We start from the raw sequence: 27,545 nt of genomic DNA, 5'->3' as shown, positions 1-27,545 counted from the left end.
TTTTCTTTTATTAATTGGTGGGAGCTGAATATTATTTGCACAAGTCATGCTTATTGTTGTTATTGTATGAATTGTGGCGGAGCAAAATGAGCTTTCATGTTCTGGGAGTAACTCGTAGACTTCTAAATATTAGATTAGATTAGATTAGATTAGATTAGATTAGATTAGATTAGATTAGATTAGATTCAACTTTATTGTCAGTGAGCAAGTACAGGTACAAGCCAATGAAATGCAATAATATATATAATAATAAATATATATTATTGTTAGGAAAAACATTCTGAAAGTAGAGGGATGTAAATTCACTCATTTCTTTTGTTTTATTTTACTTTAGGACACACACAACCATGAGGGTTCTCTATGTGCTACAGCTGGTCTTCTTGGCTAGTTGCAGTGCATCCAGGGCACGAGAGTGGGCTCATCACGGTGCTCCCATGTTTGCTGACCTCACAGTCCGTGAGTTGAAAGCTGTCAGAGCTTACCTTCATGGTATACCGGAGCTGGGGCTCACTAGTGCAGAAAGCAAGATTCTAAAGAAGAATAGTATTCTGCTGATAGAACTCCATCTGCCAAGCAAAAATGAAGCCCTGAGGGCTCTGGACCGTGGTCACGCCAAACCCCCTCGTCGCGCACGTGTGGTGGTCCAGTTTGGGAACCAAACCCAACCCACCATTACTGAGTACATTGTCAGTCCTCTGCCATCCCCCACGACCCACATAATCAAGACCTTCAAAGGGAATAAACCTATCCAGTTTGAGTCAAGGCCTATTTCTCATGCAGAGTATGCCCATGTTATTGCAATCCTTGAGAAGATCACCACTAAGGCTTACAAGATCTTGTTTGAGACAACAGGCGGTTTTTCATTTACCAACTGCTCAGACCGCTGCCTGACTTTCTCAGATATAGCCCCCCGAGGGCTGGGTCCAGGTGAGAGGAGATCCTGGGTGATGTTGCAGAAATTTGTTGAGGGCTACTTCATACATCCAGTGGGATTTGAGGTACTGATCAACCACATGGACTTGGATCCAGAAAAGTGGACAGTTGAGAAGGTCTGGTACAACAGCCAATACTTTGACAGTGTGGAGGAGCTGGTTGAAAAATACAATGCAGGAGTTGTGGAGAAAGTCACTTTACCTGAGCATGATGACAGTGACCTTTTCTCTACCTACATTCCCCGGGGTCACAGCAACACTCCCTCAGATATCCATGGGCCAAAGCTCGTGGAGCCTCAGGGACCTCGCTATAACATTGACCGCAACTTTGTTGAATATTCTGGATGGTCTTTTGCATACCGTGTGCGTTCATCAGCTGGGCTTCAGATCTTCGACCTTCGTTTTAATGGAGAAAGAATTGCATACGAGGTCAGTCTCCAAGAGGCAATTGCCTTCTATGCTGGTGATACACCTGCTGCCATGCAAACCAAGTACATAGATGCTGGCTGGGCAATGGGCACCTCAACCTTCGAGCTAGCGTCTGGGATAGACTGTCCAGAAATTGCCACTTTTGTTGACCTTTACCACTATTATGACACAGACAAACCTGTGCATTTCAAAAATGCACTATGTATTTTTGAGATGACCACTGGGATGCCTCTCAGAAGGCATTTTAATTCAGACTTCAAAGGGGGATACAACTTTTTTGGAGGGCTGGACAACACTGTGCTGGTGCTGCGTACGACCTCAACTGTTTACAACTATGACTACATCTGGGACTTCCAATTCTACCAGAATGGGGTGATGGAGGTGAAAGTCAGTGCCACTGGATACATACACGCTACTTTCTTTACACCTAATGGACTTCACTATGGCACTAAGGTGTATAACTATGTGCTGGGAAACCTTCACACACACCTCATCCATTATAAAGTGGACCTGGATATTGCTGGTGAGTACGTCATATTGTATACCCAATACAATATTATTTGATTTGAAATATTAAATATTATTTCCAATTAAAGTGTGTTTTTCTGAAAGTATCTGAATAAAACCCTTTAGAAACCCTAACCCTAACCCTAAGTGGAAAAAACAAACACAAAGGACACATTAAGCAAAGTTGTGTCTGTCTTTTATCAGTGTCAGTGCAGATAAGATTGCTCTGTGCACTTTGCCCCACTATAACTGAGAGACCTCATCAAGCCATTAAGAGTGTTAAACTGAAATGTGTGTTCAAGGCAGTTGAACGTTATCATGCCTACCATGCATTTCAGACAGTCAGTCTTGAAAATCTCTCTGTCATTCTTGAGAAATGGCCTCCAGTGACACAATAAAGTGGATACCATTCAATTATTGAATTTTTCTTCTCAGTATTTTTTATTTCTCTTCTTCTGTATTTCTCCTCTGCATTTGTAAATGTTCAATATCTCATCAACCTTGCTTGTGCTATGTCATGTACTATAACTTCTCCTGAAAACTGTTTCTGTCATCCAGGTCGAGAGAACAGCTTTGAGTCCATAGATCTGAAATATGTCAACTTCACTAATCCTTGGAGCCCAAAGAATAACATCCTCCAGTCCAAACTCCACAGGACACAGCACAAGACGGAGCGTTCCGCTGCCTTTCGCTTTGGGAAAAAGTTCCCCCGCTATGTGCACTTCTACAACCCCAATGAGAAAAATAAGTGGGGGCATGAACGGGGTTACCGTATTCAGATGAACTCCCATGGCCACAGTGTGCTTCCAAGAGGCTTCATGGAGGAAAATGGCATCAGTTGGTCAAGGTAGTAAACCAATGTATCTCTTATTGCTGGACAAAACAAGTCACGTACATTGCTATGTGGAGTTACCAGTAACTGGTGGCTTGTTTTTCTGCAGGTACCCTCTCGCTGTGACCCTTCATAAAGAAAAGGAGGCCACCAGCAGCAGCCTTTACACCCAGAATAATCCCTGGGATCCTGTGGTGTCCTTTGAAGATTACATCCGCGACAATGAAGACATTGTCAACCAGGTACAGTACAGCAAAACCATTGCAGCAAACAAAAACTGAGGCATTAGTATTAATGCAGTGGTTCCCAAACTTTTTCTTTCGCGCCCCCCTTTTATAGATCAGAACTTTTTTGCTTACCTCTTCTACTCTTTGTTTTTTTAGTAGATCAAACCACTGCCTCCGTATCCAAATAAATAAAATCACTAATGGCATGTTTGCTTTTGTTTGTGCAGGACCTGGTTGCCTGGGTGACTGTGGGCTTTCTGCATGTGCCTCATTCAGAGGACATCCCAAACACTGCAACACCCGGCAATGCAGTGGGCTTCTTCCTTCGACCATTCAATTTCTTTGACGAAGATCCTTCACTGTCATCCAAAAGCACTGTCATCGTTCGACCAGGCCAGGACGGCAAGCCCCAGATTCAGAGATGGACCCCTGAAGTCGTAGGTCACTGTGTGACGGACAAGCCTTTCTTTTACAATGGCACTTATGCTGGGGTCTAGCATTGATCAGAGCTGGACTCCCCAAAAATCTGTAAAAATAAATCTCACCTTCTATTCATTTAAATAAAATGCAAAATGAGGATGTTTATGATGTATTCTGCCAAATTAAATTAAATTAAAGAATAGTTTGTGTTTGGTTTATTGAGTAAATTGTGTTTGCACAGCTCCAGTTACTATTCTTCTATGTTTGTTGTACGCGCGACTGATTAGTTTGAGACCAAATGCTAATTTGGGTTCAAATGCTAAATTGTGCTTGGTAATTGGGATTACCAGTTTTAAGAATTGGAAATTACACTGGAACAGCCAAGGAATGTACAAGTCAGAACCTCAGGAATCTTGATGCTTCCTGAATTTATAGCATCCATACCAATAAATGGTGTTACCATCTGTGTGTCTTTCTTAGATAAAGTCTTTAGTTGTCTTTACAGTAGAGTAATTTCTGAATTTCTGAATAATAAAAGCAGCACCACTGTACCTCCATGTTTGAGTTGTAGTCATTTCTTCCGAGAAGCATTAAAATAGTGGGTATATAATACATTCTGGTGAGCACCTGAACGCAGCCTTACTTAACTGCAGATGTGATATTTCAGAAGAAAATACTGGAGACGTGAGTGCGATTTAAATTTTCTTTGTACTGGTCATCAAAAGTATCGATCAAGATTTCAGTAACAGTAAAGGAAGAAGCCTTCATAAGAGATGAAACTTATCCCTAATCGCTTATGAGTGCCTCTTCCTTAACTGTTTCTTTTTAAGCATCTGGCCTTAATACATACTCAATACGTGTATCAGGTTTCTGTTTGTATTAAACAAAACATCTTTCCAAACTAATATAAGGGGGAATGGAGGGGTGTGGGACTCAAACATCACCAGTGTGTTGTAGTGGGAGCAGAGCTCTCATAATCCCCTGTAGAGTTACCATGGATAAGGTCTAACTGCTACAAGCATCCAGGATGCAGGATGCGCTGTATCCTCCCTGCGCGTGGTGAACTCCTGGCCCTCAGCACGCTATGCATGCTCTCTTATGTTTTTTGTTGCAAAAAACAACAGGCCTTACTAAGCAAACAGCCTGATCCCGGATTTTTCCCTGCAATCCAGGATACCACCTGCCTGTACCATCACCCATGGAAACCTAACTCTACATAACAAGGTGATGTGTAGAATGTACAGAATGTCATCAGGCCATGTAACTGCAATGCATTTAGGAATAATTACATAGTTGGTTTAATAGATTAAGTGCTTAATGCAACTTTTATGAACCATTAGTGCTGAATAAACACAGGTAGTGTGAAGCAGACTATGCAGACTGGGTATTTCTTGTGTGGAGTACAAATAATGAGTGTTATTTGAAGTGACCAAAAGGAATCTGCCCAACAACTGTTGTCAAGATCTTTCACAATCTGAAAGCTTTTTTAAAAGTGTGTGTCAAAGTTTTACAGTGTGAATGGTGAAAGAGCTGTAGTATGAGAGCTATACACGCAGCAGAGAATGGGCTGTGTGTGTTAGACCAGGGTAAAAACAATGTGAGTTCACTCTTAAGGGGTAACAAGAATTCCTATTGCTATTGCCATAGCAATGATGGTCTTGAGGTCACAACAGACTAGCCTCAACCAAAAAACATCCATGTAACAGTGTGAAGTGTGTATTACCTAACCATAATCTTACCATAAGGTTTCATGATGCAGCATTTGACATTGGCACCGGTACACAAGCACATGCACAATAGAGCTCTCGTGACCTTAGTCAATATCAATTATATATATATATGTGTGCACTTAGCAACCACATATAATTCTTTGGGCTTTAAGGTTTATTCTTGCAGCAGCTGGTGTCTGATATAGGGTCTAAATTTGCTACCATTGTTAAGATGCCGGTGAAAGAGAAATCCTTCAGCTGATAGAGGCAAAGTGGCAAAACTTCAACAACATATATTCAAATTCGTTGGGGGAAATGTGTAACATGTCAGGAGTGTGTTAAAGAAAAGCATGGGAGTTTAGAATGGCTAGATGTTGCCATCTAGTGGTAGCTTGAACATTTCTGCGCTTCAGTCAATGTGAACCACACAAGTGTAGGTTAGAATGCCACAACCCTCTTAACTTTGGGGTCTGGGTGCAAAACAGACAAGACATTATTAGAAAATTACTTCTGAGTTGTTTTCCTAATGCTTTTTTTCATTAGGATTATATGAAAAACTTTAATTTTGACTTTTTGTGTAGTTTTTTAATCTTTTTGCTTCTAAATACGTATGTGGGGAGCATTGCTCACTATGGAGGCACAACACTCTAAATTGATTAATTTTCTAAATGAACATTAATAGATTTTAAATAATAATAATAAATAAAAAAATAAAAAAATATTTAAAAAATAAACAAATGATAATAAGCACACTCAAAAGGAATTAGATGTATGTTATATCTGAAGATGATTTAATATGCATTTTCATTTTGGGCGCTCCTGCTTGGGCACCAATGTAGATGTCAACCTTGCCATGAAGTCAGTTGTTAAATTCCAACTCACATCATTGTTCCAACAGGAACTCTGAGGAATATCAAAACACTCATTCGCTCAGCAACACTCACTCTGGCAAAAAGGCAGTGTAGAGTGTGCATGTAAGTGTGCATAGGGACTGTGTTGATTACGACTTGTGAGTTTTACAGTCTAGAGAGCATTTTGTTGATACAGCATGAGACAGGAAAAGAGCACAATAACAGCTGTCATTTAAACGAGCCATTCCTTTCCAACAACCTGACACACAGCCTGACTTCTAATAGGATCATTCCTTTCTAGCATCCTTCCGTCCTTCCTGTCTTTATTCATCTTTCCTCTGCTATTTCCAGTTCTGTGACTGTGTTCTCATCACTCATCTGCTTTCGTCAATACAGCCCACCCTTCATTTAAGCCTTTGTGTGAATCCTGCAGGGTGACTTGTGAATGGAAGTGTCACATACATTTGAATGATCTGATATCTCAATACTAATAGTGCATCCTGTTTGAGATCCTATTTGAGCTGCTTTAAGCACTGTATATTAATGAGTCAGAGAAACAGCAACAGTATCTCTGCTGTTGTGTAATAAGCAGATGTGTCAGTAAACATTTGCGCTGAGGGAATTTATTATTGGATCAGATGAGCAGCAGCTGAGGCAAGCTTGAGCCTTTATTTCTTGGTTTCTGTACTGTGTTCTCATTTCCATTTATTACATTACAAAAGCAAATCAACTGTTCAGTGAAGTTTGACAGGAAGAGTATAAGTTTAGCATTCATGTGAATTTTGGATAAATGTGAAAAGCGCCATGGTACCAATGAGTACCACAGTGTAAAGTTACTGGATAGTTTCCTGTGGAAGAAAGCATATAAACATCCAACACCAGCACTAAACTACTAAGTCTGAGGCAACAAAGTCATCCAGCAGAGAGTGGCTAAGTGCTCAGCTGAGGGGCATCAAGGTTAAGCATCAAAACATAATGGAAACTATAGATGCACTTAGAGAGACGCTAAGCCACTCCTTTGATTGGAGAATTACTAATTACTAAAAACTAAATTACAAATTTGTTTGGTGATTTCCCTCATCATCACCTACAGATTCATTTGATACAGTATGTCAATGGTCAAATACATATGTCAAATATAATGTATACAAAAAGCTGAATTGTTACTTTAGTCCCTCTCTTAAAAGGTCTCTTGATTCTTAAAAAAAATCTCTGTCCCTCTTTCTATACCTCCTCCATGCTCGGCCTTTTGCCACCTACAGTATGTCCCGTAAGCTTCTTGGCACTTACTCTTGTTGTTCTCTCCAGACTGGATCTTTGCTTGTGCTGTATTCCAATCTCATATGTATGTTGCTTTTGAAAAAACGGCTAAATGTCAATGTATAGTTTTCCCCTCTTCTGGAATAAAAGTTGAAAGTTGAATGAGTCTCAAATGGCAAACTTTCTCAGGATTTCATACCCCATCGATCACAAACATATTAGAATAGGCAATAGACAAATTCACGTCATTCACGGTCCCTTCACTTTACTGTACTCGTATATCAAACAGGAGCAGGATAGGTTCCATCATAAAGTGGTTCATGAGACTGCTACTCATGCAAAAAGAATGCATGAAAGTGCGTGTCAGTGTGTCTGCATGAGCGTGTCTGGGTGGGTGTACGGTAGTGTGTGTCTTTGATGGTATGCCAACCATCCCACTCGTCTTTGTCAACTGCTCAAAATAACCCCCCAAACCGACAGCAGCTGAGACAAAGCTTCAGACGGCCAGATACCAACAGAGAGTTGACTGTGGCTGTGTTGACTGGGCCTGAAGGTCCGAGGGAAACACACAGTGAGTGACAGTTTGCTTCACTACACAGAAGTGTATTGGCCTAGCCGTCACATCAAAATTCATATCGAGTAGAGAATGGTCGAGCCAATCACTTCAGTCAGTTTCCACTCATTTCAGAGAAAATTGAGGGGTTTGTTTTTATTTTAAGGGCACCAACACTTAGCCATGTCTGAAGTATGTCATTATGATGACAGAAGGAGATACTCCCTACATGACCAAAACTCTCACCCACTCCCTCCCTAGTGTAACAGTCCACCTCTCAAGCACTTCACACAGGCCACTGACAGCAAATCATTACCAGTTTGTCTCGGTTTAGTTGGAGTAAGAATGCACTGTCACTGCCTAACCCTAACCCTTAGAATCTGGCAGTATATTGAATTTCTTCTTGTCAGAGTCATCAATCATTCTGCCAGTCAAAGCATGTATCCAGTCATTCCAGACTGGTGGATGATGATAGATAGCGGCAAAGGGTGGGGGCACAAGGCAATGCAAGAGGGCACGATGGGGTCAGGCACAGGATGAATTTGGAAGCACAGAGAGGGTTTGAGCTCTGTTGTGTAATTCAAAACCTCAAGCACCCCCATCACAGCTCTTTGGATGCATTTTTAGATTCAACTGCTCAGTATATGTCAGACTTTAAACTCAACACGTGTGAAAATAACACGCTCCAAAACTAAATAAAATATTATTAGAGGAAACTAAAATCAGTTCTTTCTATTTTTGAATATTCTTATTTTTAGAATATACTTTTTCTAACATAGCTGTCCATTATCCATATAAGACTACATCCACCAGCTGCCCTTTGTCTCTAAATAGGTTAATCGATGGAAAATTGTGACAAATGATACAAAGGGTCAACGGGGGGCCAGAGACAGAACTCAAGCTGCTCGGGCAGAAAACAGGTCATTTGGATTTGCTTTTCAATTTTCATGTCTCCTGCTCTGTGTGTGTGTGTCATGAAAAGTGAAATGGTTCTACATTTGGCTGAGGGCTACACAACTGACCTCCCGTGAAATTAAAGGTTTCACCAAAGTTTAGGAAAGTTGATTACATTTCTTCTGACTGAAACCTTAGAGAAATAGGAAGAACAAGACACTTTAGTCTGATTTCCCTTTAATTTATTTGTTTTGTACAGTTTAGCAAAAGAGAATATGTTTATTTGGGAAAAGGAAAACAACAAAGAGAAATTCAATATGAATAACAAGGTACAATGATAAGATGAATATTTTATGGCTGTATGTTTTCTGACATTTGAGTGCTTCCGCCTTTCTTTCTTCTCTTAAATGCTCAAATTAAAATGAAATAAGATGAATAAAATAGAATGAAACTAAAACTATAACTTCTCAGAAAACTAAAATGACCTTGGTTGTGACTAGGTAACAACAAAAACAAAGAGCCCTCCTGGACATGCACAAGGCTCAGCAGTACACCTTTAATTAATTCGAATGACTGAAGAAATCAAATCAAACAGTCTTTTAATGGTCTTGGTGTTTTTGACCACCTTTCCTTACCAAACTGTGACAGATGTGAACAAACACTTCTCACACACTTTGACGGAAGTAAGTCCAGATGTAAAGCATATTCCGTCCTCTACACACACACACACAGAAAGAGAGAGGGAGAGAGAGAGAGAGAGAGAGAGAGACAGAGAGAGAGAGAGAGAGAGAGAGCGACCTCCCCCTTATGAATAGTGCAGCCCAGGGGATCTCCTTACACTGTGCCATGAAAAACAAGTCTTGTTCATGTCCCCTGACTCCTCCTTTATAATTACCTCAGTCCATCTGCTACCCTCTATTGTCTGCTTTGAGTAGATTTCATCCACAAAACAACGATGATAAATTGCATCAAATGATAAAAAATTTACTTTATGTTTATTGTCTTCTTGTCCAAGTGTTTTGCAGTTTTGTGCAGGTCAAGTGAAAATTATTTTTTGGAATTTCAGCTCTTTCAGTGGTTCAAATGCAGGGCTGTGGTAGCTGACCCTCCTGTGCATTCTTCCATCCTGTTCATGTCTGAGATTTGTTCAGACTACCCAGTCAGGATGTGCCAGTGATGACCTAACACCAGTCTGTTGTGACAGTGAGAGCACAAGGACACCGCAGTGGGGGACCCGTTTCAGAATAAAAGCTGCTTTCATGCTATAGCGCTGGCCTATATACACACTGCATGCATGCATCGTTGGCTCTCGTTATTTCACCAATTGGCTGAGGCAGACCAGTCTGTTCTGCTTTTCACCATAGAGGCTTTACACCAATTGCCATCATAGAGAAAACTCTGATTTGTATGAGTAACTGCCTGAAGCCTGAGCCTCACAGGAAAAGGTTTACAGGAAGGAAGGAATCTCTATTTCTCCTTTGTCATTAACAAACAGAAAGCTAGGCCAATATGACTTTGACATGAGCACTCTGCCATCACCTCCCTTTTGGGAACCAGTTTGCTAAATACCTCTCAAAGGAGAATCCCTATGACAACACCATGTGAGTCAAGGAAGAGGATGAGGGATGAGAAGAAAGTGACTAAACCGCTGGCTCCCACAATATAAAGTCAACTACATGGTCGCTGAAATAATATTCAAATACTAGTTCAGGAAGCACAGCAAATCTAATTCTTTAACATTGTTGCAGCCAAACTTATTCAACCTGTTTAATTAGAATAGCACTAAACTGAACTGAACTACGTGTGTGAACCTGACCTAACCCTAACCCTAACCCCTCACTCCATCCCCACCCCTTGGTCGTTCCACTGGCTGTCTACTTCAGATATCCACATAACACTCTTCAAGCAATTAATGTCTGAGTGGTTTCCTGGAATTCATCCATAATATTTTTTCCTAAAGAGATTGGGGTGCTGGAAAAGTAAATAGAGTATTTGACATTGCTCCTGTACAATCAGAGATACGCCAAAAGTAATGGCTACCATAAAAGTCTAAAAGGCCACATATCCACATATAATTGCATGAGGAGGGTAGTGTCCCCTTGACAATAAACGTAGTGGACTATTGTTGAAGTGCCAGCAGCGTCAGTATATACAACTAAACATGTCTGTGAAGGTTTCTTCATGTGCCACACTATTTGACCAATGCAGCATTTTAAACACAAGGAATCTCACATAATTGTCCCATATGTAGTCTTTTTTCTCATACTCCGTTCTCAACTCTGTTCTCTCTAGCTCACAATGTTTGCTCTGCAGTCAGGAAGAAACATGTCACTATAGACTTCATGTGCTAAAAACAGAGTGGAAACATGAGAGGCAATTCTGTCCTGAGTGATTCACAACTGTGTGCTGTACAGTCAGCCGTAACATACTAAAGTTATTGTGATAAGGAGTTGTAAATTAGAAAGATATCACCGATTTTTGAAATTGCAGTGATTTATTCTGGTGCTGTGACTATTGATGGTGGAGGAAGTGCAGAGTGAGTGTAAATTACTGAATCATTTCAATATAATAATTTAGTAATGGCTACAGTGTGAGACATTTTTGCCTGATGGGCCAAGCGCTGTTACTCAATCATAGACATTGAAAGATTATTGATTTAATACGTATTTTCAGTGATTATTCAGTTTGACTGTGGTGTCTTACAAAAATAACAATTAAAAAACATTTCAGAGGAGGTGTAAACAACTGAACAAAGGCTGTTTTTGGGACTGTTTGAAGTCAGAGAAGGACTTATGACATAAGGTGTAGTGATGCAATTGTGTCCATTGTGAAAAGTGTGAAACTAAAGTACTGAAAGCCAATGAAACCACCTGAACAACCTGACAGGAATGAGAACAAAGAACGCTCTAGAGTTACTTCAGCGTTGTCATATTCAGCGCCAACTCTGTTGTCATAAGGGTCAGTTGCCCATGGGTGCAGGCCCAGTCACCAGGCGCTCGCCAGCAAGCTCCCCTCCCAGTCCTGGCTCCAGGAGGAGGCCCCTGTTTCCTTCCATTCGAGCAAAAGTACCTCTGTGCTGTTGATTCTGATTCATAAGCGCATACAAGTTCATTTAAGTACAGCTCCCAGGATCGTGCAGGTACGCAAACCCCTCCGCCATGTTAAGGTGACGACACATGATGTAATTTGAATAAGGTGAATTTACATACGACTCTATAATTTCTAGACTAAAGGGCTCCTCATAACCAATGACTTTAATCTTAGGTGTTTAATCATTGCAATGGAGTTTGGAGATATTCCAAGAAACATACAAAAGTAGAAATTGGATTTGCAAAGGTAGATGATATCAATTGAAAATACAGACTCACCCTATTGTTTCAATTTAGATTGCCTATTTTGCTTCAGGGTCTTAGTTCTCCTCTCTCTCTCACTCCATGGCTCTCTACATTGCTTCAAATAAATTAAAACAACAATAATAATAATAATAAACACACAACCTTCTTTCTTTTCTCTGCCTGTCTCCCTTTCTCCCCTTTTTCTGTGTCAAAGATGGTCTCTAATTATTAGAACAGGACATATTTTATCATGGCTCTTCTGTTTTATTGAGTAATATTTTTTAAAAACATTTGCAAACATATTCATAATACTAACACTGTATGGGACAGTTTTGGTAAATCATGAAATATACTGTATTTCTAGCCCTTAAGAGAAAACTAAAAGACAGTAATGGACGCAAGGTTATGTTATGTTAGCTTTATTGATGGTGACATTCTTCTGCAGTAGACTTCAAATGTATTTTAGTTTGAGTAGCTAAAGCAGGCTGGATCTATTTTATGGTACTATGATTCATAGCATCATAAGTTCCTGTAAATTCTGGAACCATCCCCAACAATTAATTTTAACTATCCTGATTTGCTGATTGACAGCGGTCCTTAATCCAGTCATCCAATCAGCGGAGTCGGAGGGCGGGCACGTGTGTGCTGTAATCAAGCCTTGGATCAGCGCGTGTGAGGCTGAGTGAGTGAGTGAGTGAGTGAGTCTCTTTATGTTGTCATGACTGCCCTGGCGGAGCTTACCGATTGAAAGCCGCGGCGTTAAACCGGACACAGTGTTTCTTTCATAAAAAGTTCTATAAGAGGGACGAATTTGGTGGGATATGGTTGAAAGATTTGTGGTTGTCCCGGTTGACGGAGGAGGAGTGGTCGGAGGGCAGGGGGAGCATTCGGAGGCGGTTGTCCATGACCCTGCAGCGGACAGCTGTCTCGAGGAGGAAGGGGAAGGGGCGGGAGACGAGTCGGTGAGCGAGCCCCAGAACGCTAACGCTGTCGTACCTATCCTGGTGTACAGCCGGGAGCCTAATAAGTACGGTAAGGCTTCTATCCGACTCACCCAGTGTCCCAATTCTTATCATCACCTATTTACCTACCAGGAGGATTAGCTGCTGTGTTTCACTTGGATTGTTTGTTGTCACGCAATTATGTTATGCAGCCAGAGCGTCAGTTCCCCAAAAACTTAAAAAAGAAACCACGAATGACGACTCAGTTTTGCCCAATATAGTGTTGTGTAAATGCACACATGACTTAGATACACATCCCCTTATTAGACATAATGAAATGCCACAAAGTATTTAATAGAAGCTAATTTGTATTGTTCTTTGTTGAGCACTGTGGAGACCCTGAAGGCACCACCGCGTTTTGTTTTTATTACTGAAGTGCAAAAAGCACAACATAATAACAAAATATGAAAGAACATGCAGTATATATACATACACATATCATTATTAAATTTAATAACAATTACATTCTGAAATTGTTGATTATTATGATCGTATTTTGCAGTAAATGTTCATCACCTCAACACACATTGCAGGTTCTTCATGTGTCATACTGAATGTGGCTTTGATAACACATCCTAATATCCCACGCTATTCTTATACTTATGTGTTCAGGTAGAGTGCTGGAGGTGGTAGAATAATAACCCTGCACAAGCAAACATACCAAATGACAGTGTACTGCCTATTGTGTACTGATTGCAGTTAGCTGCAGAAATGACTGAAATGAATCATTGGTTGACAGATCTCATGGGACCACATTTTTTGAGAACACCTGTTTTGGCTCTGGGTGGAGAGTGTTATTTTGATTCACAATTCCATATAATGGGAAAATTGATCGCAGAAAAAAGATTGGAAAACAGTTGAAATGAATGATTATGTAGTTTATTTATGTTTTTTATGATGTCACAACAGTGCTGTAACCACATTGTGTGTCTATGTTACTTGGTGAGCATGGACCAATCATAGCTGCTGCTGATAAACATGTAGAGTACTCAAATATATCATCAGATATGGAATGTCATCTGATATGGAATATCAGTCTATATTAGTCTACATTAGTCCATTAGAGTAGACTGAGAACATTAGATCAAATGCATTACACAATATAGTCATTTAAAGTGGAGAATAGTTGTTGCTGTGATTTATGACCTGCATGGCTTCTCATTGTGGATTTTAATACTAAGGAAATGCTACTTTATATGCACCATTTCAACTTCCCCTTTTACATAATTTCGAGTAAAAAGAATGGAATGTGGATGCCAATATTATTAGATAGTAGCATATATCATATTACAAGGATGTAATTAATGCTTAGATTGAATTATATTCTATTGTAAATCAGATAAAATCACTAAGAGCTAGATGATTGTGGTTGAGAGTGCACATAATGCACTTGGTATACCTTTGTCTCACCTAGCTACATGATACAGCTTATATTCTATAATTCCCTATCTCAGTCTTTGTTATGTCTGTAAGGCACTCTGTAAGTGAGCGCCCTAACAGACCAAGCCTTTTCTTATTACTTCAGCCATCTTTTAAAACTAGTTATTAGTGGACTTTACAGACTAATGTGATTGTTGCTATTCTAATCCATGAACAACCCCCAACCCTCAAGGCACAGGGTGATTTCCCCATAGGAAAGGGAACAAAAACCACATGATTATGCGTACATCCAGGTTGTTTGAGATAAAGACCATGGCCAGGCTGTCCACTGCGTTATGCTGTAGCCCTGAGCATGTCACCGCTACCTGTCCTTGGTTTGTTGGTTGAAGCATTTTGTAAGTCAACATGGCATTATTTCAGATTTAGGTTTTGGGGTGTGGGGGAAAGAATTCATTCTCATTCTTGTCTTTGGAAGGTTCAGAATTGATCCACAATTTCATATATCACTTCTTCAGTCTATTATTACTTTTTTTTCATAAACAACACTGGCCATTATGGAAATATGAGGGTACGAGCCAGGACAACACAGTGCCTTGTGAAAGATGGACCTTCCATGAACAGTGTGTATTTGCTAATGCTGCTCCGCTGGGCTGGCCTGAAGCTAGAGAGTGAGAGGGAGCTGGCATGTGGGTCACTATGGGCGCCAGGGAAAGAGAGCGTACTTAATTCTGCACCTTCCTCTCATTAAAACCCAAGGTGTTTGGGAACAGAGTCTGCATCCTGGACTTATTCGTTTTTTTTTTAAAATAACGATGTAAATATGATCAGTTTAAATGTAATATTGCGAGGTCTCAATTGGGGGTGTGGTTGTTGAAACCATTTTGAGAGATGTTACCTCCTGGTCATGTTTTTACCAGCATCTGTTTGTACTGTTTAGGCATATTTTCATTGAATGTATAGATTTGTACACAGAGGATGTCCTCCTCCCTTTGTCCGGATCTGTCTGTCTGTTGTGGGCCTAGTTACTATTGATACTTTAAAGTAGGTACAGTATGTTGTGTTACCATTTTTCTGCACTCACTCATGTCAGTGTTCATGTGTGTGCATTCACGCTCACAAAGGCATGCACCTTGGGTATCATGTGCTGCTTTATTTGGAGCTCCACCAGTCAGCACATGAACACCAACTGTGCCCCTGGCTTCCACTATATATGCTCTTGCTCCTCTGTGGCCTCCCAATCCACCGCCTCTCTTGCCAATCCCGCGTTGGGATGTTTGTCCCAGTTGCTCCCTGTTTACACGCAGCACTCACGAGAGGGGAGCGTCCCTCACCGCTTTAACAGAAGGTGAAGAAGGAGCTCTTGTCCTTTTTTTGGAACACAATTTAGCCCAGTCCTAAAATTGTCCCTCCATAAAGGTGTTTATTTCTTAATGGTAGGTTTGTGTTAAAATGTCTGCTCTGGTATATTTAACTACATTCAGGGCAGGTGGTAGGGAGGAGTCAGATTTAACATTAAACATGTCATGGTCATTTGTTAATAAACTTGGATAAGAGAGAGTGGGAGGCCTCAAGAAAAGCCTTTGACTATTTAGCTTACTTGCAATGTGATAGTCTCTATAGCACAACTTTCCCTGCCCTCCACACATCTGGTTCACATTAAGAGATTGTTGAAGATTTATAGAGTATTTCATCCTTCTCCTGTGCTCAGAACATTCCTACACTCAACATTGAAATGGTCCTACCATTGTTACTGTCTTGTTCTGTGTTATATACTGTAGATTCCTCCTTGTTCTAGCAGTAAAAACAGTAGTATGAGTAGTAATGCAGGCATATGATGCAAAATATATTGGAGCGATAACAGTAACAATTTGTCATCAGATCAGACTGCTGCAGCTAACTTCATGTTAAATGGATGTGGGTGGGGGGGTGGGAATGGGGGAGACGACGACGGCGGCAGATGTGGGGTTTTCCAGCCCTTGGTCAGCAGAATAAAGGCTAAGTGTGAGTCATTTTGGCCTTATTGCCTTAGTCATTACAGAAAATCCTGTTGTTGGAGTAAATGACGCCTAATCAGCCTTGTAGTTGAGAGTTAAATCCACTTTACATCATCAACTGACATCAATAAGGAGATTTGCAATAATGTGAATACCTGTGTAATCACACAAACACAACAACCCGGCAATAATCCCTATTTTTAAAATACTATGAAATCTTTTTGAGACTAAGTTGCGGTGTTACTGTAACACAAATGTTGCGTCCCAACCAAATGGGTTCCTTTTGCAGTGGCATCTGTGGCTATCGGATGTCAGAAATGCAGAGAAACATGGTGTGAGTATCATGTTCTGCTTGTCTCTGAATGAGGAGCCTAAGGATCACCTCCTTACCCCCGCGACCATCACTGCAAGCCTGAATAGATTAGCACCAAAATTTCAAGCCAGTAGAGGAGATTAATTTATTCGACTAATTTAAGATCCTAGTTTTACACTGAACCATCATCCGGAAAGGAAACGGAGCTGAGACACCTCAAGTCAACTTCTGTTTTTACAGAAGCCAGTGTTTTCAACCTAAAACTTAAACTACTTCTTCTTTCTTCGCGATCTTAGCTGTGTTAAGCAATTGTGAGAAATGGATATGTAAAAAGAATTCGATTGGTATTCAGCCCGGGTGTAAGTTGTACTTGGTAGCCAGCTGTACGATTGTCTTAATACATGTTGAACATACTGAACAACTCAGAAGAGAGATGATCTCCTCATGGTACCTTACAGTGTAACTTATGGGGACAGTAATTGTTTTGTTGTAGCGTATAATCAGCTACTCTTAAGTTGTCTGGGGAGGTTGTGCAGTAACCAAACCCCAATATTTGCCTTTTATTATGGGAAATACTTAATCAAAACATGTATTGGATGCAGTTTCATTCAAAAGTGAAGAAAGTGTCACCCGAGCCTCTTAAATGGGCGTCTGTCACCTGAGATGTTTCAGGTGTGGCTGTGCATGTATGCAGTAATACAGTCAGCACAGGCATCATGTTGGTAAGATGATGTTGTTTTCTAGCCGGATTTTTGGGGCTAGAGCTCTGTGATTGTTCCAGGAAACTGTAAGTTGTGGTTTCAATCAACAGATGAGTTGAGTACAGTTGTTTATGCTTTGGTATGAACCTGTGGTCTTAACTTTAGACAATACATTTTCCATTATCCTTATGGTTACTGTATTTTCTTATGATCGACGGCTGTTCATTACATAGATCTGATTTATACTGTATGTATTTTAGTTTTTGTATTTTTAACAATGTGTTGTGTTTAAAGGATTCTTGTTGCAGACCAATAAACAAATGTCATGGAAATGTGTCATAGGAAGCAGAAATGTTCAGCCAGCACTTCACAGTTAGGCTGTAGGAAAATCTTACATGGTGGCTGCTTCAAATGTTTTTTTCACAAGTTTCCCCTGAGTCGTGTTAATGATGCCTCTGTGTGTTAGTTTCTGCCTGATTGCAAGTGAGTGGTTGCTACTTGACTTTGTTTTTTTGCTTGTTTGAACCCTTTATTTTAATCTCCAAATCCAGAAATGTGAACATGAACTCAAATCCTGCGCTGGAGCTCCCATCTAGATTTCATTGATGTGCATTATGCTACCTGTCCAGCGTAAATGGTGTAGTAGTGTGACTTGAACAAAGGTAGTGTGTATTGATCCTTACAGAAGAACTGTCATTGCTCCTGCCTCCTCTAGAGGTCAGTGTCAGACAGTAGCTGTATCCTCTTTTCTCTCATGTTTATTCCATATCAACCCGGTGTGTAAACCCTGTAAGGAAATAAGCAATGAATAAAATTAATATAAACAAAATAAACAACTTTATTTGTTTAGCACATTCCATGCAAAGATGCAGCCCAAAGTGCATGACCAAAACAACATCAGATGAAAATAATAATCAACATTATTGATAAGAAGAAGAATGCAGCACACACTATAGGAAATTCTATAAGAAAAGCAGTTGAAGATCTCTGAGTTCTTGTTGGGAACTAGACTGAAAGGTATTCGCTGATATATGAAGGTGCTAGATTGTGTAAGACTGTTAGATTCCTTTTTTTTGGTGTTGGTCAAAATCCTCTCTGCAGGATTTTGTCTCCTGTCCTAAGTAAAGCAAACAAGCAAAGTGAGCCACATAAGTGAACACTATTGTGAATATCAGGCATTTACATTGCAAATGTTAGCTGTGCTTTATGTAATTATTTAATATCATTTGATTGTATTTTGAATTTCTTTTGCTATTGGTTATTTTGGTGGTCTGTCAGGAATGTGTGTAATGATTTGGGCAGGTGAAAGTTCTTAAAGGGGGCAGGGGCAAGAGAAGCTGTGTATGCACATAACTGAACGATCCCATCCAGTGAGTCCAGAGAGCAACTGAGTTACAAAGGTCAAATGATGAGTATAAGAGGTGATGGAAAGTCCTATTCACAAGTCATAAACATAGAATTCGGGATGCTGCATGAGGTTACCAGTTGGACCTTTCATCATTTTGGCTGGGATTAAATGGCGTCCACACAGTTAAATGGTAAATACACCTAGATCGGAAACCAACTTGTTTAATTTCTGTTCTCAGAAGAGACGATGCCTGAAATAGCTGTGTGTATTTATATACATTGTACTTGTGTGTCTTGATTGTTTTTTCCGAGAAGCACTCAAACGCACAGCAGCCATTTGCATCACATTACCATCTGTCTGTCTTGATTCCAGACAGTGCTTGTCTTTGTATGATGAGACCCAATGTACTGTTACTGCTGTTATCTTGCTAACATGCTTGCCAACAAGAAGCCACTTTGTTTTTGTTGTGTTGATCGCCATGAAACCGATTTGTCTTTAGTTCAGCAACATTTCCTGTATTGTCTTTGAGAAGGCCAGATGGTTTGAATTGATTTGGGTGCTAACCTTGTTACCTTGAGGCTTTGTGGCACCGTGGAGCCCAAAATGGAGTGGACTTGGCTCAGGAGCAACCTTTTCAACCCCTAAAATTACAAATGGATCTAAATTACATTAACCTTAATAATTGGACACCACGTCCTTTTAAAAGGATTTTTTAGGATTTTGTTTAAACCATCTCTATATCTAATAGTGATACGGGAGAACTGTACTCTTTTCTGTACCCTGCCTGTCGTCCTTGAGCTGTTTTTGGTGTATCTGTTACAAATTCGCACATCTCCCATCTTCCCCTGTGAGATCGATCAATAAGCCTATTCAGGGACTGGAAACCTGAGCCTATGGTAAAAACATCAGCTCAGCTCAGCTCAAGTCTTTTTCTACGAAGACAGATCTATCATGATCTCTTCTGTTTGTTAGAAAAGAAGGCGTCTGCATTTCTTTTAGACGTCCCAAAACAGTGTGGTGTTAAAAAAAAGTGTGCCATATCAGAGTGAATATATATTTTCAACCATAAGTTAAGTGGTCACATGATATGCGTGTCATTATGTTGATCCAATTGTAATCACAGTAGTTTCCAAAATAACCTCAGTAAAGTTTGTTTGTTTTTTAAATCAGGCAGCCCTACATTATACAGTTCCAAATGTATCTTAGGCAACTGAGAATTTAGCGTGTGTGTCAGTAGACAGGGGGACAGAAATGAAATCTTAGTCAGTATACTAAGACTACTAGTGCCATTAAGAGAGCACATGCCATTCAAAATGTTTCTGTAATTGCCAATGACATCTTGATAATGTGTAACCTTCAGGAACTCATTTAACCGTGGCAATGTCCTGGATGGACAATTTCTGATTTTCAGGAAACTAGCTCTATGTAATTTCCAGAAAGTATTACAGTTTTTCTGTAAACTGGTCACTCTTCCTTTCACTTCTGCGTGTTTGCTCTCCTGTCATGTTTGCTCTCCCTCCTCCCTTCCTCATTTCCTGCTTTCCCCCACCCTTGCGTTAACTGTATTGATCTCGTATGCATATGTCGTCATGCTGAGGAACTGAAGGGGGGAGTGGGTAACTTGCTGGGTGGGGCTCAGATGTTCAGTAGGCTGGGGCTGCAGCATTATGAAGGCACTGGCTGTTTGCCTCCATTGTTGCTTATGATGACACTGTAACTTTTCCATCAAGTAGAGTTTCTGTTAGTTTTCTCCATTACAAGAGGCTATTAGTTATTTGGCCTTAAACCTACAGTACAGTATTATTTGCACTTCATTCTTTGCCTTAAGGAAATGACTTAAGCTAAGAGTTTAGCCGATAAATCTGAGCACTGCAACATTATAATAAATTCAAACTTCCTCTTATAGTTACTTGAATGAATAGACCCCTCTGCACACCCTTGAGTCATGGGTGCTCCTCTTAGCATGAAGTAATCGAATTCTTTGAGCCTCTTAAAGAGCTGACAACAGTCGTATCATTCTTCGGCACAACATGGTGTCTGTGGTCAACAGTGCGCCTCATATTTTCTAGATTGTTTCTCGAGAGATCAGACCATGAAGTTAACATTTCTATTGATTACTTCCGCTGTCTACACTCCTTCTCAGTTTCCCTCTAGTACATTGTCTGAAATGGGGCTGTAGTGGGGGGTAAATGATGTGCTTTGTCGAGCATTTCCCCTCAGTCACATAAGGAACACGAATACACGCAGAACACGCATATATACATGTCATATTTTCTGCAAGTGGGTGTTCTTCCCCTTTAGGCGGAGCCCTCTTGCTTGTCCTTATTTGGAAGGGAGGGTGGGTGTCACATGGGTCTCCTAGCAGGAGGGACAAAAAAACTTAGAAATAAGACCAAACATCTGCATAGGAGCAGAAGTAAAGCAGGACAATAAGTCGGAACAAAACAAACTGGAAACGAGAGGAAAAAAAAGAAAAGGAAAGAGGGAGTACTCGTCGGTAGAGGAAGAGAGAGAGAGAGAGGCAAAGAGCGTGAGAGAGAGAGGGAGAGGGAGAGGGAGCGAGAGGAGCAGCAAAAGCAAGAGAGGGAGAAGAGATAAGAGCGTGACACACACACACGCACACACACACAAACACACGTACACACACAGGAGAGACACTGAGAGGAACCACATGGTGGTAAAATGCCTACCAACTTTACGGTGGTCCCCGTGAAGGACGGCACAAGAAAGCCCAGACAAGAAGGGAACGAGGAACAGGATGATGTGAATGATAACAGTGTGCTGAGAGAGGAAGAGGACGAGACAACAGGTAAAATGAGACATTGTTTTTCCTGGAAATTAGAAATGTGTTGCCCCTTGGGTGTTTTTATATTCTTAAGTGCTTTTAAGTTCGTCTGAGACTTGACCAAAGAAGTTATGCATCTTTACTTCTTTGTCAAGGTGGCAATTACAGAAGCAGTTGTATAAAGTTCTATACCTTTGCCTTCAAGCAGACAATTCTATACTGTCTTGCCATGGGCAGAGGTTGTGTGTTGGAAGATAATGTGTAGACTGAGAAGCTTCTTAATTGTCCATCATACATTAAGTACGCTCAGGGTTATCTCATGTACCTCTCTAGAGTCCCGTGGTGGATTAGTTCAGTCTATTACAACATCTCCCTTTCGGCCTTTGCATTTTTTCTATTTCTTCTGATTCTCCATTGCTCAGAAAGATTGAGGCGTCACCAAAACAATTGTTGCAGGATACAAACATCTAAGCAACACACTTGCTGTTGTTGGGAAAGCTGTGCCTTTAGAGCGTGTGTGTGTGTGTGTGTGTGTGTGTGTGTGTGTGTGTGTGTGTGTGTGTGTGTGTGTGTGTGTGTGTGTGTGTGTGTGTGTGTGTGTGTGTGTGTGTGTGTGTGTGTGTGTGTGTGTGTGTGTGTGTGTGTGTGTGTGTGTGTGTGTGTGTGTGTGTGTGTGTGAGAGAGAGAGACGTGCGCGTCCTTGTGGAAAGACTTGAGCCTGTGTAAAGACACACAGCCGGGATGACAACATTCATTTTATCTATTTAATTCAGGATATCGACATCTAGTTCATCATGACCTCTCCAACAGTCCACATCTTTCTAGACTGTTGTTAGTAGTTGCTGTTTTTACAACATTTCACATGGCAGCGAGCGAATCAGATCGCAGCATTTAATTTCTGCTGTGGAGCTGCAATTACAGCTACATGCTGTGTAAGACTTTACAGACTGAGCGAGAGAATGGCCTCTTGCTATTATGGGTATGTAAGAAATCACTAGGCAACTTGTTTTGGTTTACCTCTGTGCGGTTGTGCGACTCCTACCATTTTTCACTCACAACTCGGAGAGAGTATTATAAAGGTCCTTCATTCCATCTCCGGGGTCAGCAGGTCAGAGTTTTGGTTTGAATATGGCTGTGTGGCTTTTGTGTTCTTCCAGTGTCTGTGTGAGTTTCCTGTGAGTGCTGTAGTTTCCTCCCACAGTCCAATGACACGCTAGGTTCTGTGAAATGGTAATAACGCTAAAATACTTGCAGGTGTGAATGTGTCTGAATCCGTGTTCAGACCAGAGCGTGCTTATGTGGACCGGCTGGTCAGAGAGCCAGAAGGAGGTGGAAACCCCCTTTCCACTGGTCATTTCAGGGGAATCTGAGTCAAACAACATGTATCGTTCTCCGACTCCACCACCAGCCACATCCATTTTACTCAGGGACTGGCCTGCCATGTGTTAACACCCCTCCCCCCTTAGTAAAGTGGACGTTTGTGCTGTTTGTAATCATTGACGCGATTAATGATATAACGACATAAATACACACACACACACACATCACTCCCTCCCTTCTCCATAACAGAGCGTTATTTATCTTCCAGTGTGGGCATTTGGAAACATGTGTAGGTACAGGCCTGTCCCAAGCCTAGTGATGGACTGGTGACCTGTTCAGGGAATACTCTTGCTGTTGCAGGTTGGTTTCAGCAGCCGTAGATTGAGTTTTGGAACACACAAAACAAAATGCAACTAAATGCGTTGTTTGTACTTAGAAAGTAGTTTTTGTTCTGATAATCTCTCAGTTCCTAGAAAATCTGCAGAATAGTGGTAACTAATCAAAATATTATCGTAGTTAAGGTAAGGTAAGAGGAGATGGGCTGAGGTGATCTGGCTGTGTGATGGACTAACCAGCAGGAATATTGTTGGCTCATGAGAGTTAGTCTAATAGCAGTGACTGTTATTGATTATCTTGCTGGCTTGCTTCCTGTCGACAGAGTGGGAGGAGATGAGACCCATCCCCCAATGTTGTGTGTCAGTTGGCTGGACGCCAGTCCATAAGTCCCTGTTTCCTTCCCTCTTTGGCCTCATCTCTCTCTCTTTCTCTCTCTCTCTCTCTCTCTTTTTCTCTTGGTTCTGTCTTTATTACCATTGCTATGCCACTTCTGGCTTGTTACCTTATTTTATTGTTTGTGATTCTGCTGTGGTAAATCATTGTAAGAACTGTGAGAACTCTCTTTGCAACATTGGGCCTTATTTTAAGCTTTTAAATGCCCTAAACTAAGCAGGTGATAGTATTGAATGTATGAGGTGCCTTTCTTTCTTTCATTTTTTCCTTCTGCCCATATCAAGTGTTTCTTCTCTAGAGCCCAGGCAGGTCTGTTCTAGGTCTGTCTGTTCTGAAAGGATGTTTGCCTGTTTCGGTCTGTTTTTAGTTTTCTTCCTCTTTCCCTTTGTTTTTTAACCCTTTGAAGTGCTATTGGTTGTGCATGTTGCTGTGTTTACCTGCTGTACACTACATGAACAAGATGATATGTGTGAAGAGTGTATGGGAGGCCATATGAGACATCATTCATACCTGCTCACACACGCACCATCAAGCTCACACACATATACCTTCAAGGTCACACACTCGCACTCTCAAGATCACACAAGCTGTCTCATAAGCTGCTCTTTAAAATCTGACAAAACGGAGAAGCACTGTTGCTGGGTGACTCATTTGATCTTTTGTAGATTTGCAAACTTTTCTGTTGGTTTGATTAATTCTAGTTTTCTTGAATGAAACTCTGTGTTAGCAGTTTTAGACTGCACATTTTCCAACCTGGCCCAGTAATGTTGCTCAGTTCTTTGCAGTGTCTTTGTTTTGGCCACACTGATTAGCACCACATGTTTCAGTTCATCTGCAACACACACATACACACCATTCCATCTTGTTTCTATAGGCAGACACGCCTTCTTTTATATGGGGGGGCGCACGTCTCGAAATTAAGAAGGCCGGCATTAACAAATCCTGTTGATTAGTGGCTTTGTGATACTGACTAAGCCTAATTGTGGGGTTTCGATTTTGTCGAGCCAGCTTACGCTAACAAGGCCCGAGTCTGTTGAGCTTCCTTCGTAGTGCAGTCCCCCAGGTCGGCTGGAGGTTGGGCTGCTAGTGTTTATAATGGATCCTCCAAATTCAATTTATGTACTCCCACCAACAGATGGATAGACAAGCTAACAATTTACTCCCTTGTGCGTTTGTGCTGTTCTAGTGTTAGTGGTGTGAGGAAGAATGAAGATTTACGATAGACATCAACCAAAAGCAAAAACGAATCTAAATGTGCAGAAATGTAAGAGCAGTCGTTCACTTCTGAGAGGAGTGCGATTCTACCTGGTATCTTCCATTCAACACGGTGTGTATCACAGTTTCATTCTATATACTCTATTCTGAGGTTCATTCCATATTCAGTGGCTTTAGAAAGTATTTCAACCCCTTCACTTTTTCTACACTTTGTCTTGTAGATTTTAATATAAATGGATGAAAAAAATTTGCCCATCCAGCTACATTCTTGATTCTTGACTCTTTCTGAAGCCAATGTACATCAGTATTCCATATATTCAGAGTTGCCATCTATACTGTATATATTAATTTAGTGCATAGTTTCATTTAACAACGTAAGAGCGCAATTTTTGTATTAAATTACACTTTCGTACTTGCTTGTATCTCAACAATGATTATGGCCCCCAAGTGATCACAGGGTGCTTTGTCAACAAAGTCATCGTCCTCTCACCATAGACGTATGGACATTGGCCCTGTCTCTCCCGAACGACAAACAGCCAGCATTGCTCCCCCTGGTGAAGGACTTTCACCTCGCTGAGGTAGCCAGTGGCCAGCAGACTCCACCAGAGGTTAAGCTGTAGTTGCTACTCAATGCTGGAACCTAGATGTGGCTTCTGTGTTTTATAAAAAGGGCAGGATTAGCCTAATCTGGTTTAGTGATTACTGCCCACTTCAGATGCTCTTAGACTGACAGATTAATGGGCAGCCAAGACTTAGGTAGCATTGGACAGCACAGTATTACGTTCACTAAAGCTTCAGAGTAATGGCTGGGGCAGTGGCTTCATCTGTCCGTCTGTATTCCATTTGTGGGGCTGTGGCTACAGCTGGACCAGTTGTGACTATTGGTGTGTGTATTGATGTGATGATTTGAATCGCCACAGCCCTGCTAAAACTGGACCAATAGAAATTCCCTTTCAATCATTTTTCACTTGGACAATATATAGTGGACATTCTATTATACTGAAATTCACAGTATGATACTGTTGGAAATGATGACAGAATGATGGACGTTGGATTGGTCAAACATAATGATGTAGAGTTGGCTGCATTCCATTTTGCACGCTGGCTCCTTGACATGGCTTTCTGGCACACCAATGGAATGCTATCATCACACATCATTAAAGTTATTACTTAAACTCGTACTACCGTTTTAGAAACACATGGAGCGATGCAGTGAGGCCACAAATTGCACTGAAGCTCAAACGTTGACCTCTGTCTGCGCTGTGCTGATCTATTGACCATCTTCACCTATGGCAGCCAGGAGTTTAGTCTCACAAGGTCGGAGAGAAAATGAAACTGCCCACTCAGGCTAAACCTCCAGCTCTGTGTAGACAGTAAATGAATATTGAGTCAATGATATACTGTGCAGCTTTGAGGTTGCATGCATTGCACTGCATTTGCTCAGTAGACTGATATTCTTAAAGCAATAGCCAGCTGATGATGAAGGACCATAAGCTCCTGACTTTGTCTCTCAAAATGTATACACATTCTTCAGATCCATCTCTCTCTTTACCTTCCTCCCCTACAGCTGTTCATCTCGATTCTATAAATGCTCTCTGGTTTGCTCCTCCCCTTTTTGTGTGTGTGTTTGCATGTTCACTAAGGCACGTGGGTTTATGTGTGTAGCAGGGATCAGAAGCTCAGGGAGGCTGAAGGGAGTCGTGTGCGTGTGCGTGTGCGCGTGCGTGTGCGTGTGCGTGCTCTTGCCAGCACAGGTTTGTCGATGGGAGCGCGAGGGTGCTTTGCGATGCATGGCCGGTGACGCTGACATCATCATCACTGCACACTTTTTGTGCACTCATACTGTACACACTCACACACACACACATAAACACAAACATGCGCGCTGTCACAGGAATAGCTGATCTTCACTTTTAGCCGTGCAGTACAGGCAGCATTCCTGACTCCTGCACCTCACAGGCGGTATCTTTTATACTTTGGACCCCCTTAACTGGAGTTCTCTAGTGACCATTCCTCGGACCCCCTCCCGTCCACCCTCCTCAGGATGGAGCAAAGGGGAGGCTCTCGACGGAAGGGTATGTTGGTAATTTCTTAACTTGCATACTCCTTTAGTTTCCCTTTACAAGCGCAAGTGATGTTTATGTAAACTGTGAAGAAGTTGGGGAATTGGGTCAAGTATATATTTGTTGTATTTTCCGTGGTTCCTTCTTTCTTGAACTGGTTTGTGACCTGAAATTGAGATGGTCGTCTTAGTATTGTCCTCAAGAGTAATCTGAAATCTGGCTTTAACAGAGGAAGTGGCCTGTGCCTATGCCTGTGTGTCTATAAGGTTTATGTGAGTTGTGTAAGCACAGCAGTTGACAAAAGGACTCCAGTGATTCAGTTTTTGGGGAAATTGCCCCATCATAAATGAAGATATTAGTTTAAACATGGTAAATACTTGAAGTGAAACCAATCCAAGACACTTTAGACATTTAATGCATAACTAACCCCTAAAAATAATTTGACAGGACTTTTTTTCATTCTACTACTAATTCGTCTTAGGGATACAAATTGTGTCGTTATTGACAGAAATGTTTGACTTGTAACCGTCTTCGTGGTTTAGTGATAAGTGCACTAACTCTAGCAGTGTTAGGCAGCTTACAGCATAGTTACAGTGTGGAGCTTAGGGGTTATAAATAGGATACATTGTCATTTATTACCACAGAGACCAGAGAGGCTGAGTGTAACCATTAGCACGTCCTCACTGTATCTGCACCAGGTGCTAAATGAAGCCCCCAACCTTATGCAGTGTCGATGAATTATGGTTT

The 27,545-nt window shown here is 41.1% G+C and overlaps 2 protein-coding genes across 8 annotated transcripts in view; both read left to right on the top strand.

Annotated features, from left to right (window-relative positions):
- The first annotated feature begins 347 nt into the window (after positions 1 to 347).
- aoc1 (amine oxidase copper containing 1) lies at positions 348 to 3,424 on the top strand. The gene is made up of 4 exons (XM_076158298.1): positions 348 to 1,884; positions 2,427 to 2,715; positions 2,810 to 2,942; positions 3,155 to 3,424. The coding sequence occupies exons 1-4, from the start codon at positions 348 to 350 to the stop codon at positions 3,422 to 3,424; spliced, it is 2,229 nt and encodes a 742-aa protein (XP_076014413.1).
- Positions 3,425 to 12,643: 9,219 nt separating this feature from the next.
- Positions 12,644 to 27,545, top strand: part of slc12a7b (solute carrier family 12 member 7b) — a 37,699-nt gene continuing 22,797 nt past the window's right edge. For 3 of the 7 annotated variants that reach the window (XM_076158030.1, XM_076158029.1, XM_076158025.1), the window contains exon 1: positions 12,645 to 12,981. In XM_076158030.1, coding sequence (XP_076014145.1) covers positions 12,771 to 12,981 — 211 coding nt within the window. In that variant the 5' untranslated portion in view covers positions 12,645 to 12,770. Of the gene's footprint in view, positions 12,982 to 21,053; positions 21,496 to 27,545 lie in introns of those variants that run through there. The other 4 variants (XM_076158027.1, XM_076158026.1, XM_076158028.1 and 1 more) reach the window with 3 other exon arrangements.

This window comes from Genypterus blacodes, unplaced genomic scaffold, assembly GCF_046128005.1.
Source record: "Genypterus blacodes isolate CSIRO-AG114 ecotype Tasmania unplaced genomic scaffold, CSIRO-AGI_Gbla_v1 ptg000076l_1, whole genome shotgun sequence".
Classification (NCBI taxonomy): domain Eukaryota; kingdom Metazoa; phylum Chordata; class Actinopteri; order Ophidiiformes; family Ophidiidae; genus Genypterus; species Genypterus blacodes.
This window is presented reverse-complemented; position numbering and strand designations above follow the sequence as displayed.